At 45.1% G+C, this 14297-nt stretch overlaps 1 protein-coding gene across 11 annotated transcripts in view; it reads left to right on the top strand.

Moving 5' to 3' along the window:
• Positions 1–14297, top strand: part of TFDP2 (transcription factor Dp-2) — a 626881-nt gene that overhangs the window by 218516 nt on the left and 394068 nt on the right. For all 11 annotated transcript variants that reach the window (XM_078666407.1, XM_078666406.1, XM_078666405.1 and 8 more), the window contains exon 3: positions 9229–9353. In XM_078666407.1, the coding sequence (XP_078522533.1) occupies positions 9229–9353 (125 nt within the window). The remainder of the gene's footprint in view (positions 1–9228; positions 9354–14297) is intronic.

Raw genomic sequence — 14297 nt, 5'->3', positions numbered from 1 at the left:
CATCTCGTACGGGCGAAGGTCTCTTCATTCCACCTGATTAGGAGTTCCAGAATTGCCAGGGGTATTTCCATATCCCTAAGCACCCGCCAAAGTAAGTCCCTAGGCACAAGCTCGAAGGCTGTTTTTAAGTCTATAAAGGCATGGTATAGACTAGCCTTGCTCAACATAACTACCTTCCAATACAGCATAAAAGGACGAAAAACTTGATTGGTTGTGCCAGTATTCCGCCGAAAACCCTCTTGGAGTGGAGAGAGGATGTGATTCTCATCCATCCACTCCTGGATCTTAACTATGAGCGAATGCAGAAGACCTTTTGCGCATAGTCGATCAGGCTGATCGAACGGTAGCTGGAGGGGTTCGACCTATCCCCTTTCTTAAAAATGGGTATTACTTCGGCCCCTTTCCATGAACCTGGAATCTTCCCCCGCCATCTATGTCATTGGCCAGTGTTGTGAGGTATGTTGCCCAGTTACCCCTGTCTGGGTGGAAGAGGTCGCCAGGGATGCCAGCCGGGCCAGGGGCTTTTGCAGGTGAGATTGCTTCCAAGGAACACAGGATTTCCTCTCTAGTAAATAAGGTTACCTACTGGGTGACCTGTGTCAAAAAACATCTGGGGTCTATATTGGATGTTAGTGATGGAATACAGATCACCGAAGTGCTTATGCCACTCCGAAGCTGGGATGTTATTGGCTAAAAGGGTCGATCTTTCAAAATTGCTCTTGGACAAAAGTGATCAAAACATCCTGCTATCTGGGTGCAGGATGACCTCCCCAAGATCTTCCCATCTCCTTTCGTCCCATTCTCTCTTGGCTTTAGTTTGTGCCTGTTTGTATTTTCCCTGGCTTCACGTATCATGGGAGTATCCCTATTTCTGATGGGAACAGACAGTCTCCCTCTCAATACCTTACACTCCTTATTGAACCTCAAATTTGTTCCTAATGATCTCCCCTGCTTAGGTCTATTCTTATGAATGTAAACAAAAAAGTATCTGGTCAAGTGCTTGAAGAAGTCCGTATGTAGAGTGCTGCAGCTAATCTGTGTAGTCAGGTCATCGGTCGATAGTGACATGAATCTCCAACTGCTTTTCTAAGTCATTTTTAATTAAATTAATCTTTGGTTCATCTGACATAGTAGAGGACCATTTGAGCCGATGTTTATCGTTTGTAGGGATTACTTCCTTGGTGCTCAATGGAATAGGAGAGACCCTCCCCTTTTCGCCCCTTGGATGTTCAAAAGTCAGGTTAAGGGTATTATGGTCACTATCACAGGACGGGATAATGACCATGTCCCCTACTAGAGGCCGTAGGGTTAAGATCCACAAGTAAATAATCTATCCTACTCTACCCATTCAGTCGACTGAAGGTCATCCCCCATTCTTTATCGGAGCTGGTTCTCCCATTAGTGGCCCTTAGCCTGTATTCCAGAGATTTAGCATTGAGCTGCAATGCTGCTTGCAACCGTTTATTTTTAGGAGGGAGCTCTAGGGGTGGTACCACCCACACTTTATCCTCCTCATTCACCTTGTGGGCGTCAACCCAGTCGAGTGGCTTGTATGTGGCATTAAAGTCACCACCGACTATTAGGGGCTGGCTGGCTGGCGTGCCTGGCCTCCAATAAATTGTCCAGGGCATGGAGAGTTGGGGAGCTACCTCCTCTAGTGCTTCTGGCATAAACATTGTAAATATCAAAGGCGTGCCCGTGAGACTATTAAGCCAAATCCCAAGGATGTCTGAGCTATTGGTGACCAGCTCCTTAATGTCACAGTTTATTGAGATATTTATTAGAATAAGCAACCCACCTTACAGCCGGCTATGTTTAGATGGAGTAGCCGGTCTATGAAATGTCATGAACCGGGAATGAATGTGGGGGTCGGGCTCCATGTTTCCTGCAGTAAGCATATCTTATGTTGGTTGATAAACTCGAGCCAGTTTGGGCAATCGGGCTTCCCCCTTTTTCCCCGCCACATTTCACGACACTATTTTCATCATCCTGCTGTTTGTCATCAAGGAGAGAGCCTGGGGAGTTGGTAGGGCAGTTGGTTCAATCAGCTCTATTGGATGATAGCTAAGTGTGTCTAGACTATTGGCCTGCAGATGATCTCTTGTCACAGGAAATATGGCTATTGCCAAGACCGGCTGTGAGTTTGATGTCATACAGCCGAACTCTTGAAAGGGGCCCTCTTGATGAATGTATGCTGTGGGGGAAGTGCGGACATAAACTATACTGGAGATGTACGTGGGTTCCCTGGCAGAAGGTGGATGCAGTCAATCGTTCTGGGGCAAAGTTGAAATAGGGGAATCCCCAGGGGGCTGTGGGGCAGCTTTGGCTCGTTTGGTCGTAGTAGGGATGCTTAGCTTCAGCCGGATATTTGAAACAGGTGGTGGATAGGTTCTAGATTCCAGGGCAACTAGGTTATGCACCATGTGTTTACTGATTAGAATAAGCTCTATTGCATCATCTGAGCTGTGTTTAAATGCACATCTTTTTGCCTGCAAAATGTCATCCCTTATTATAGATCTGCAACCCCTGGTATGCCTCAACCAATGTATAGCTTTGTTTTTTAAGGCTTCACCGTTATTAATTTTGTAGCTGTTGTTGTCCCCCTTGGGAATATTGGTCATATAGATAGTTGTGGGCAGGGGAGCAATGTGCATAGGGTGAAGTGGTTGGAAGAGTAAGGGCGCCCTACTACAACCTGTATTCAATCTCTGGGATACTTGCTCTGTCGGCTTCCCATGCCCAGCTAGGTCCCGTGGTACACCCCTATGTTTCCAGCCTTGATCCTCCTGATACCTGCAATGGGGTAGTGGGGTACTAGGTGCCCTAGTATTGCAACCAAGTGGGCCAAACTGTTGGGCAGAGTTAATGTTCAAAGCATTATGGCCGGTTTGCATGCAGGGGGAAGTTGCAGGGCCCGTCCTCCAGTTTGCATGATTATTTGAGGTGAGCCTGGACAGGGGGGGGGGGGGTGCTGGGGTCTACTACGTTCTTCTACGTTATGGTAGAGTTTTAACACTAAGACGGTCAGAGTCTCAATTGAACCTTTTAGGGTTACTATTTCCCTCTGAAGATCTAAATTAGAGGGTACAAGTCCATTAGCAGCCACCCTTTCTCCCTTGGAGGGGTTCATATTTAACCCATTGTCTGTTATACTTGTATGCTCCGGGTCGCTACATTAATCGTTTATAGATGATTTCTCTGCAAGAGAGGCGAAGTGATTACTCAAGGGGAGGTCGACTGGCATGACACAATCAGAGGAGCAAGAAGGTCGCTTGAAGGTCACAAAACACTACAAGTGCGCTCTTTTCTCATTTCCGGGACTGGCGCTGGATGTATTTTGTTAGCCGCTTTTTTAAATAAATGTGTATGTTCCCATACCCTGTGTTGGTGGACCCAATGGAGGTGTGTGGGTGAGAAACCATAATGAGGGGTGCACGGGCGGGGGTGTCAATAGATAAAACAGGTGTTGTAAGCAACCTCTCACAGTCTGCAATGATATTCTCAATGTGATATAGCACATTCTCTCTATGCACCCCTTTTGTTCTCAGTTTCGTGCCCTGGAGACTGGGATCGTTTCTTGGATCTTTTCTTTGTGGCACCTGCCAACCCAGCCTCAGTCCCTTTCCTTTTCCCCATGCCAGGCAGTCAATGAGTCAATACTGCAGAAGATGGTATGAAGTAAAAGGTGAAGCAAATATGGGGCAGCCGAAAAAGCAAAATGCCAAATAGTACTTTAGGAATGGAACAGCCCAAGTCCTCGAGCTGGAGGTATCAGGGGGGTGGCCCAGCCCAGCCACTTCTGGGCGCTGACGGGCGCAGGACTGGCCCAACGTTGGCTGCGGGAGCCCACGACTCAATTTAAAGTGCTTCCTGGCGCGATGGCAAAGAAGCCTGGGACTTGTAGTCCTTGTCCCCCAGTCACTGCCCCAACAGCAGGCAAACAGGAGTGAAACGGGCCTCCCTTCTGTACACTCTTCAGTTTCTCCAGTGTTGATCTGGCTGTCACTGCAGAGAGTTGAGTGTCATGGTTGGGTAGAACACGTGTAACCAAGTCCCAACTAGTGACTTTGCTCTTTGGAGGCTTAAAGGCTATGCAATGTAGCACTGGGTCTGTGTGTAGCACAGAATGCGCTTTGAAGTGGATCCAAGATTTTGTGTATTGCAGAGGCACTGTTCCATCCTCCAGGTATGGCACATCAAAATGAGAGTCCAATACTCCCTCTTCGGAATCCTACCTGGACCGCTAGGTGAAATAGTCTGCTGAATACGTCCGAAGATTTCTCGACTGGAAGAGGCCTGCCAGTGAAAAGAAAAGTCAGTGACTCTTTCATGAATTGGTAATTTTACTCCCTTTAACTCCTTCACATCTTTGTATAGCCAGTGATAGGCCTGCTTGGAGTATTTTTTCCTGAAGCACATGCATTTTGAACCAAATGATTTGAAAATTCAGCTAGTCTGAAAGTAAAAGTTCAGAAAAGGAAGTAGCACTGAAAAAAAAACGTCTCGGGAAACTGTTTGTCCTGATGGCCAAGGCGAATGTAAACTCCTCTGCAGCAACCATCTATGAATGTATTTTATTATACTTTAAGAAACTCCATGCAAAGGTAGCCTCCTACGGTGGTCTTCTATGAATGGGATATCTTACAAAAATAACAAAATACATAAAAAAATGCACAATTCATATGCATGCTCACGTGTAGGCTGTCTTGCAGTTGTTAATTAACCAATTGAGGGTGGCTCCCTGTTGATAGCGTGGAGGGTGGGGTTTAATCTGTAACACACCAAAAGGGGTGGGGAGGAACAAGTAGATGTTGTGTGGAGGGATGGGTGTTAATAAAGTCAAGTGGCTGTGAAGGAACAGCTGAGAGCTTGAAGAAATGTAGAGAGAGAAAATTGTCGACCTTATACATTGAACTGCAAAGCAAGATATAATGTCAACCATGGACGGATACATGCCATCATGCAAAACACTGTGCAACCAAAATGCTCCTGGGTGGAACAAACACAAGAATAAGGAGAACACCGTCAAATCAAAAGCAGGAGAGTAAGATAGACAAGAAAGCCATCCAATCATGAATAAGAAGGAGGCTGACCCAAAGTCTACTCTATGTAACATATTGTTCACAGTAGGTCTCGACTACCACAGTCAAAGTTGTTTGCTGCCAAAACCTAAATAGAGAATGGAGATTTCTATGGTGAAGTGAAAAAATAGGAGGCAGATTTAAAAAAAGGAAGAGAGACTTATATGGAAAAGTACAGAAAATAGGAAGCAGACATAAAAATAAACAAACTAGGGATATAGGATGTGGGAAAAGATAGAATGTAGGACGGGTACGGGAAGCAGTAGGGATGGATATTGAGTTTGAAAGCGGATGGTGAGCAAACCTTCAGGGAGGATGGGACAAGCAAAGGAAGGAGGGAAAAGAGAAGTGGGATTGAAGGGATCAAGTTGGAAGAGACCGGAATGAGGATAGAGTAGCAGTGGGTGCTCCCTAATTTAAAATGAAAAAATGTAATTAACTCTAGAATCGAACCCAATAATTTGAACTACACCCCATTTCTATGAAAATTTGCCTGCCGATTTTTAACAGAACTACATTTGACTTGTATTTTCTTCATCTTTAAAGAGATGGTCCGGCGCACCATTTATGCTTTATCAGGGCTCTGGGAAATATGAGCAACACAAAAGCCTATGACCTTATTAAAAATCAGGTTAATAACATGTACTTCAAAATGATGCGCTCAAATCAATGAGATGGTTTTAGCAACCAAAAGGGTATGTAAATCGTGAGGAAAACATATCTTTGACTAACTTGCTTCTTTTGGTACACAAAATCTGCTAAGCATAGCTTGTTCTATCATTTCTGCTACACAGTCATTCCAAACTTATTTTCTGAGGGTGTCTTTTTTTGGTGGCATGTCCTAAAACCAGTGCCTAATTTGAGCCACTGCTTTCCGGTGCTCAGCACCTGCTGTTAATTGCAAACACAGGCACTTATGACAGTTTTCCACATGGTGGTGCTGTTTACCTAGTTAAAGATGAGCACAACAAAAGTTGTTTATTTATTTACTGTACATAAAAAATGACTAATACCTGATGCCCAAGCCATTCTTATATCTTTGGGAGCCTGGAATTGTCTGAATTGTCACAATTGTAGGGATGTGATGGTTAGTTATGTTATGGTAAAGGTCACTTGTAGAGCACACGTTCACCATAAGGTCTCTTGGCGCTGAAGTAGTGGGGTTGGTGCGGGCATTGGCATCCCTGGTAGGGGAAATGGCTAGTGCAAGCTCCAGTGGCGGCCTAACGGGGGCCCTGGCATGCATTTTCTTTCTTTACAAATTGAGCACTGCCTAAAACAGAACATTAGGAAAAAGAAGTGTAATGGAACGTTGTGGAGAAATGTTGCACAGCGCCGTGTGCTCCAAATCTGGCATTTTGTTTCCACATTGTTAATTGGAGGTCTCATTTTTTTTACACTAACCGTGCTTTGAATCCTCCTCAGCCATTTCGCTGAAAAGGCTGGAGTGACAGCATCTGGAGCAAGTTCGTAGTTCTGCATAGTTGTTGTCTGGTTTTAACCAATAAGCACAAACTTAGTTAGTGAGTGTTCTGAATGTATATGCAAAAGTAAGTAAACGCAGAATAGTGTAACTGTTAATCTTTGTCTTACCTGATTAGCTCTTCACCAGCCTCTGAGTACACTCATCGAAATTCAAACCAGGTACTGGCTGCCAGAGCTGCCAAAGTGCTTGCTACTCCACTGCCTAGTTCATGTCCTTTAAAAAGTAGTATACCCCTTGGCAGTGGGTTGTAAGGCTGTATTATTCTCTTCGAGTCTGTATGAATAGCAATCTGCAGTTTTTTGCTGACCCTGTTGTCTCCAGAGCTCGTACTAGCTGACGGTGTCCTTCATAACATGAGTCCATTTTGCAGCTACGTATAGATTTTCAAAATAATACATACCATTATTAATAACGTGCAAAAAAGAAATGAACATCATTGTTTTAATAGCAATCTTAATTGAGCAGGACTTCGAACAGTAATAGTTTCCAGGTGGCCATTTCTGACTTGCTAGTTGGATGACTCTTGTCACAAACACTTAAATGGCGCCTGGTGCTGGTTAAATAAAGGCCAATTATTTAGTCTCTATTGCCTGTGATTAAGTGGGTCAGAAGGAACCCTTGTCATTATTTTTCTCTGTGGCTCTGTGTTTTGATCACATACATTGCTCTGCTGTGCGAGCGCTGCCTCATTCAGAGAATGTCACTGGCATATTTTGGCCTGGAGTGTTCTGCTGTCCTAATTGCTAATCCTATTTATGTCGAGAGAAGACCGGACCAAGAATCAAAACCCCAGGACAGACATTATTACAAAGCCAGCAAAAATCAGTATTTATAAAAAAGGGAAATGAAATATATATAGCATATAATGAATAGGAGGAATTCGATAAGGGTCCACGGGTAGGGGAGGAGGCTTTTAAAGATGAGGATCACATGTGCCTTTCTTAGACCTTTTTTTGTTTTTTTAATTGCTTAATGATACCTGCTCATATTCTTTTCCCTTCAGCAATCCCCGAGACAGCTGTATTGAGCAGTATTGAACTCTATTGAACTGTACCCTGTATCTTCAGCAGTTAGCTTTTGGTTATTGAAATTAGATTTTGCATTGGCATTTTGAGAGATCTTGGACTGCATTTCGTGGGCAGCTGAAACTTTTTTTCTCTAGCCATTGCATCAGTCCAGTGCTTAAATTGAGCCAGTGGTTTCTGGTGCTCCCACTGTCTTGCATCCAGTTCGAACTACCCGGTAGCAGGTGGACCAGGACCATGGAGCCGACGGCAAAGGCCATACCACTCACTGGGACCAGCAACTTTGTGTCACGGGCATAAATGTGACCCTCTGCTCGAGTTTGGAACAAATCATCTAAAGGTCTCACACACACACACACATGAAGAGCAAGAGGGCTCTAGGGGTGCAACACAGGCCCCTGCCAGTCAATGCGCGCATCAGTTAGGGCAGCCTTCTCTTCCCTCTCCATCCACCACCAGTCAATGCGCGCATCCTTTAGGGCAGCATTCTCTTCCCTCCATCCACCACCAGACGATGTGCGCATCTGTTAGGGCAGTATTCTCTTCTCTCTCCATCCACCGCCAGTCGATGCACGCATCTGTTAGGGCAGCATTCTCTTCCCTTTCCATCCACCACCAGTCGATGCGCTCATCTGTTAGGGCAGCAGTCACATCCCTCCCCATCCACCGCCAGTTGATGAGCGCATCTGTTATGGCAGCATTTTTTCCTCTCCATCCACCGCCAGTCAATGCGTGCATCTGTTAGGGCAGCGTTCAATTCCCTCTCCATCCACCTCCAGTCGATGTGTGCATCTTTTAGGGCCACGCACTCTTCTCTCTCCATCCACCACCAGTCGATGCACCCACCGTTAGGGTAGCATTCTCTTCCCTCCGTCCACCACCAGTTGATGCGCGCATCTGTTAGGGCAGCATTCTTCCCTCTCCATCCACCAGTAGCCCATGCGCGCATCCATTAGGGCAGCGTTCTCTTCCCTCTCTATTCACCTTTTACCTATACAGGGTTACTCTTTTTCTGCCCGAAAATGCAATGTTGTGCAGTATTTCTTTATGCACACTTTTGTTGCCGTGGTGCTGGGAAGTGAAGGGGGGCATTGTGCCTCTGCATGGAGATGCCAAACTGATGCTACAGCCTCTCCCCCAGTCAGGACTGAGAGCAGAAAAGCAAGATTCTGCTTTCATCTTCTACGCACTAAGCTGCTTCATGTCCCACCTTTACATATCCTCTATATGCTGCCTTCAGTGACTGACCACCATCTCTGGGGTTGGTCTGGACGGCACAGCGAAGTTCATAGTATGACTTTTGAAGTTGCATCTGCCACCCATTAGGGCTTCCTTCGAGGTCACCCTGTGCTGTTGCACATTGTTGGATTAAAAGCAAGAGAATGTGAAGCGGTGAATCATGTCCACACTGCATTTGAGCTGTCCTTATCTAATTGTTAATAAGGTAGTGTGAAAAGGGACACGTGTATACAATGTTTCAAACTGTTTACTGTTAATTTATTCAATTAGCGCCACAAATGTTGTATTGCCCGACTACATTTCACTTACCAACATACCCCAGCACTTTGAATTTCTGATTATATGGTCTTAGTGAAATGTATGTAAAAATATATATTTATATTTTTTACTTTTTCAGCTCATAAGCGCACCTCAACGATTCGCCAATTCAGGGAGTGTTCTGATTGGAAGTCCATACACCCCAAACCAATCGACAATGGTCACACACAGTCACATCACAGAAGCCACCAACTGGATCCCAGGGTAAGAACTTTTTCCTATGTATATGAAATATTTTTCCTAGATGATATGCAAAGAACTTTTTTTGTATAGGTTACTTTCTTTTTTTGTGATCAAAGGTGCTCCTTCCAGTGGGGCAGCCCCCATAGCAAATCTTTTCTATATTTTCTGATGTTGTGGTTGTCTATCTGAAACCTACTGATTTATTTACTTTTATGGCTTTATATGGTGCAAGCCAAGACTTTCTGGGTATCACATCACTGTACATGAATGGACAGATGCTCAAGGGGTTAGAACAATGGAAAGCACATCCTAGACAAGAAGTTCTAGTGTGTGACTTTGGTTTCACATTTATCCTCAGTTTACTTAACATGCCATGACCTTCGACATGGATATAGCACAGGCTGTCATCCCCAATATCTCCCCAAATACCCCCATTTTTACAGAGGTTGGTGAAATGCTGCAAGTCCAGCATTGCCAATACTTAATTTATTCTTTTTTTACAGCTAAAGAAGCATGACCAAGCCTTGCCTAATACAGCAGGTGTTATATTAATCTCTGATAGATTAAGCTTTTTTCTTTAATGAGGAATGTCTAGCTGCACAACATAAAAAAGTGAGTTTGTGTTTAACTAGTCTTGAAAGTACGATCCTGTGCAGCACCCCGAGTAGTGCTACTTAGAAAACAGGGGAGAGGTGTGTTAGGGTGTTTGTCCACTATCTTGTAATAAGGCCCAGCTATATTCCTGATGAGTAATAATAATAATTAGTGGGGCGGGGATTCGTGAAAATCATAATGACATACAATGGTGCCAATTTTAACTCTTTGTTGCTTATGTCCCACACATGGCGCCAGAGGCTTCAGCTGACTGACACATAGTTAAAAAAAAGAAGCAGGGGGAAGGGTTGTGTTCTGTCTCTAGATACTCAAGAGTTCCTGCAGCTACTGAGAGTGGAGCATTCGATAAACACTATGTGGGAAAACAAAATGGCTGCCAGCAGGGTGAGTGATGCTCTGTGGAGAGGGAACCCAGAAGCGAGAGCGGGGCATTCAAAGACTCCCTAGAGTGGATGCTCTGAAGCACATTTGAAGTTTCGTGTGGCCTCTTTCATCGCAGATGGAGATTGCTGGTTGAACTGGCACCAATGCTGTACTTGGAGCCAGTGTCCCAGTGCAGGAAGAAGCAGCAACATCAGGAGTTGACAAATAAAGAGAGCTGCACCCCTCTTCTTGCTCCAGAGAGGGCTAGGTCATAGTGTTACAGTGTAATACCCCTACAGAGTCCTGAAATGGAGGTGAAACAGTAGAATAAAAGTAATTTTTTTTTATTTTAACCCTCACTGCCTGCAGGAAAGAGGTGGCTCGCAGTGAAGAGTGCAATGGATCAGAGGCAGTCGATATTGCAAAGGGCCAGTGTATAAGGACTGCAGTGTTGAAGACCATCCTTGAAAATCTCAACAAGGTGGAGAAGACATTGGCAGTGAGAGTCCAGGTTACAGAGGCTTGAGACAGGAGAAGTGAGGGGCTTATTACTGACTCAGTGGAGAAGAGGGTGGGGAAAGTGGAAAGAAATAGGGACCACTTGAGTTTCAAGTTCAGTTACCATCCGGAAAAACATGGGAACCTGAAGGGTGCACTGCTGTTCTTTGAGGGAAAGTATGAAATGCTGCTTGATGCACAATGGACAACAAATGTTAGATTTTTAGGCTACAAAGCAAGACCCTATGAGACATTATTCATGGAAGAGGTGCAGGCATTTTGCAAGGAGCACCTTGGCCAACCAGACGGAGAACCCCAAGTGCGAGTGAAGGAAACAATACAGGCTTCCATCATGATGTAGAGCAACCCCCAGGAAACAGGGAATAGGATGGGCTTAGTGGTGCTAAGTGATCCAGCCTGAAGAAAGCTGCAAGTTTGGAAGATACTAAAATAAATGAAAGGATTGTGTTGTTGTATTCTGAATGTGGTGCCCTCTTGCAACACAAAAACAACTCCATGTGCTTTGCACCAACTTTCTGGATATGGTGGCTACAGATTCCCTGTCAGATTGAAGGTGTTATTGGATGGTAAATCATTTGTTTTCTTTCACAGCCTCAGAAAACCCAGTCATTCCTAGAATCAGAAGCAAGACACCATAGGATCCGTCATGAACAACATTTGACTCTGAACTTACTGCTTCGGATCCCGTGTTAATCACACACCGTTGTGATACGGGCCGATAGGGAAGATACTTTCCATAGAGTGGTTGCAGTGAAGAGTTGCGTTTTTACTTGCGTTTTTACTTGCGCTCCTTCTCCCTCCTCCTGCATTCCGCCAAAACCTTCTTTTTTTTCTTTTTAATTCCCCTTATGTTCTTTACTGTGCCCCTTTTCCTCTTCCATGCTGACCTTGTTCTATTCACGATTGGAAAGTCATGGTCTGTAGGCACTTCTCCAAATACATATAAAATTGCTGATACATGTTATGTTATGTTATGTTAAAGTATTTTATTTAGCGCAACGTTCACCGGGTAGGTTTCTTGGCGCTTCTAAGGACATAGCTATAGATGATTTGACAGGTTTCAGGTGGAATAGGCTTGTCGGAACAACCGCGTTTTTAGCTTTTTTCCTGAACTAAGGATGGGAGTGATTAGAGCGTATTGAGAGAGGGAGGGAGTTCCACGTTTGGGGAGCCAGAGTGGAGAACCGGGACCCGGGACCCGCCATGTTTAAGGCGCTTATATCTCGGGGCGATCAAAAGATGTTGGCCAGATGAGCGGAGAGTGTGGGAGGGGGTGTATTTCCTAATCCTTTTGGAAATGAATTTTGGGCCTTCGTCTAACAGTGCCTTATGTACAATGCAACCTAACTTAAAGATACTGCATTGTACTACTGGGAGCCAATGCAATTGTTGGAGTAATGGCTTTACGTGCTGTCGGGCCGGGAGTTGAAAGATAAGTCTGGCCGCGTGGTTCTGTATTAATTGAAGGCGTTGTAACTGGTATGCCGGAATTCCAACATAAAGTGAGTTGGCATAGTCCAGTCGCGAGATGATGAGCGCGAGAACGACCAAAGTTAGTGCCTCTGTTGATAGGAATCTTTTTATTTTCTTTATTTTCCGTAGCATGAGGAAACAGACCGAAGTCACAGAGCTGATCTGGGGTTTCATTGAGAGGTCCTTGCTTATCTTGATCCCCAGGCTTTTTGCCGAAGGTACAGGGTTGTGCGGAAGGCCCAGGGACGGAGGCCAGAAATTGGAGTTCCGCGGATTTAGAGTGCTGCCTGTCAGGATCAGTTCTGTTTTGTCTGGGTTCAGTTTTAATTGATTGATGTTCATCCAGTTGCTGATATAGATCATAATAGCCTGCAGGTTGGATTCAGATATACTAGTGGGTTGGATGTTAAAGATTAGTTGCAGATCATCAGCATAGTTGAACACCAGAACATCCATTTCCTTCAATGCGGTGACCAGAGGCTGCATATACAGGTTAAACAGGAGGGGGGATAAGGAGGAGCCTTGAGGAACTCCGCAAGAGAGGCGGCCTTTCTATGGAGCAGAAGTTACCTAATCGGAGGGATTGATATCTGTCCGTCAGGAAGCAGTGTATCCAGCTCAGAGCCTGGCCCACGATGCCCGCGCTGTGGACACGGTCGATCAGGATGTTATGATCGACCGTGTCGAAAGCAGCGGACAGGTCGAGAAGAATCAGGGCCTGAGGAGAATCAAGGTCAGCTCCGGTGCGTAGCTCGTCCAAGACGGTCAAGATGACAGTTTCGGTCGAGTGAGCCGACCTGAAGCCAGCCTGGTGGGAATCCAGGTAGCGAGACTCCTCGACAAAGGAGCTCAGGCAACCAGCCACATGCGCCTCCAAGATCTTACTCAAGTAGGGCAGAAGGAATATAGGGCGATAGTTGCTCATCACAAGGGGATTAGCGCCAGGTTTCTTTAGGATGGCGAGAATCTCCGCGTTTTTAAAGGAATCGGGAACAGTACCGCTACAGATTGAGGTGTTCAGAAGAGACATAGGGGGATCAGGGCAGGCACTGAAAGCTTCGCGTAATATATGAGGAGGACCGCTGTCAAGAGGGGAGCCTGATTTGATTTTGAGCAGTAGGTTGGAAAAGGATTCTGGGGTGATAGGAGGAAAATGATTGAATGGGGCTGAGTTATGGCAGGGTGGGGCGGGTGGGATAGGTAGGTTGGATACTGGGATGCTAGCTTTTATCGTAGCAATTTTTTAAAAAAAGTAATGATTTAATGAATCGCATAATTCCTGAGAGTGCACAGGTTGCGCCGAGACCCTCTCAAGACCTGTCAATTCATCTACGATTGAGAAGATCTCTCTAGTTTTGTTGGCGGAATTTAGGATTTTCAGCGAGATAAACTCTGTTTTACATGAGGTAACAGCAGGTTTGTATTCCTTAAAGAGAGACAAGTAGATTAATTTTAACTCAGTTTCGTAGTGTCTTCTCCATTTTCGCTCAGCTTGTCGGAGACTTAGTTTCAGTTTTTTTAAGGCAGGTGAGAACCATTTATGAGCGTCATGTGGTCTGCGAGATCTGCTGTTTTTGAGAGGGGTGACTTTGTCGCTAGCCGATTCCAGCCAGGTGGTAAGGTTTTTCGACTGAGTGGTGAGGGGGGTGGCTAGGGACGTTGGAGCTGTGTTAGTTAAAATAGTTTTAAATGTCTCAATACAGGCTTGATCCCAGTTCCTAGCTAGCATGTTGCTTGGTCTGACGGTAGGAGCCACGGCGATGTTTGAAATCGAACAGGTTATCAAACTGTGGTCAGACCAGGTGCAAGGGCGAATTACCAATTGTGTGATATCTAGATTTAATGTCCACACTTGATCTAGAGTATGACCCTTGTTGTGCGTGGCCACATGTGCATGCTGGGAGCAGTTTAAGCTCATCAGGGTTTCTGTAAGTTCTCGAGAGGATAGGCTTTCGTTTGTATCGCCCGGCCAGTAATTAAAGTCACCAACTATCA

This window comes from Lissotriton helveticus, chromosome 11 (genome assembly GCF_964261635.1).
Source record: "Lissotriton helveticus chromosome 11, aLisHel1.1, whole genome shotgun sequence".
Classification (NCBI taxonomy): Eukaryota; Metazoa; Chordata; class Amphibia; order Caudata; family Salamandridae; genus Lissotriton; species Lissotriton helveticus.
This window is presented reverse-complemented; position numbering and strand designations above follow the sequence as displayed.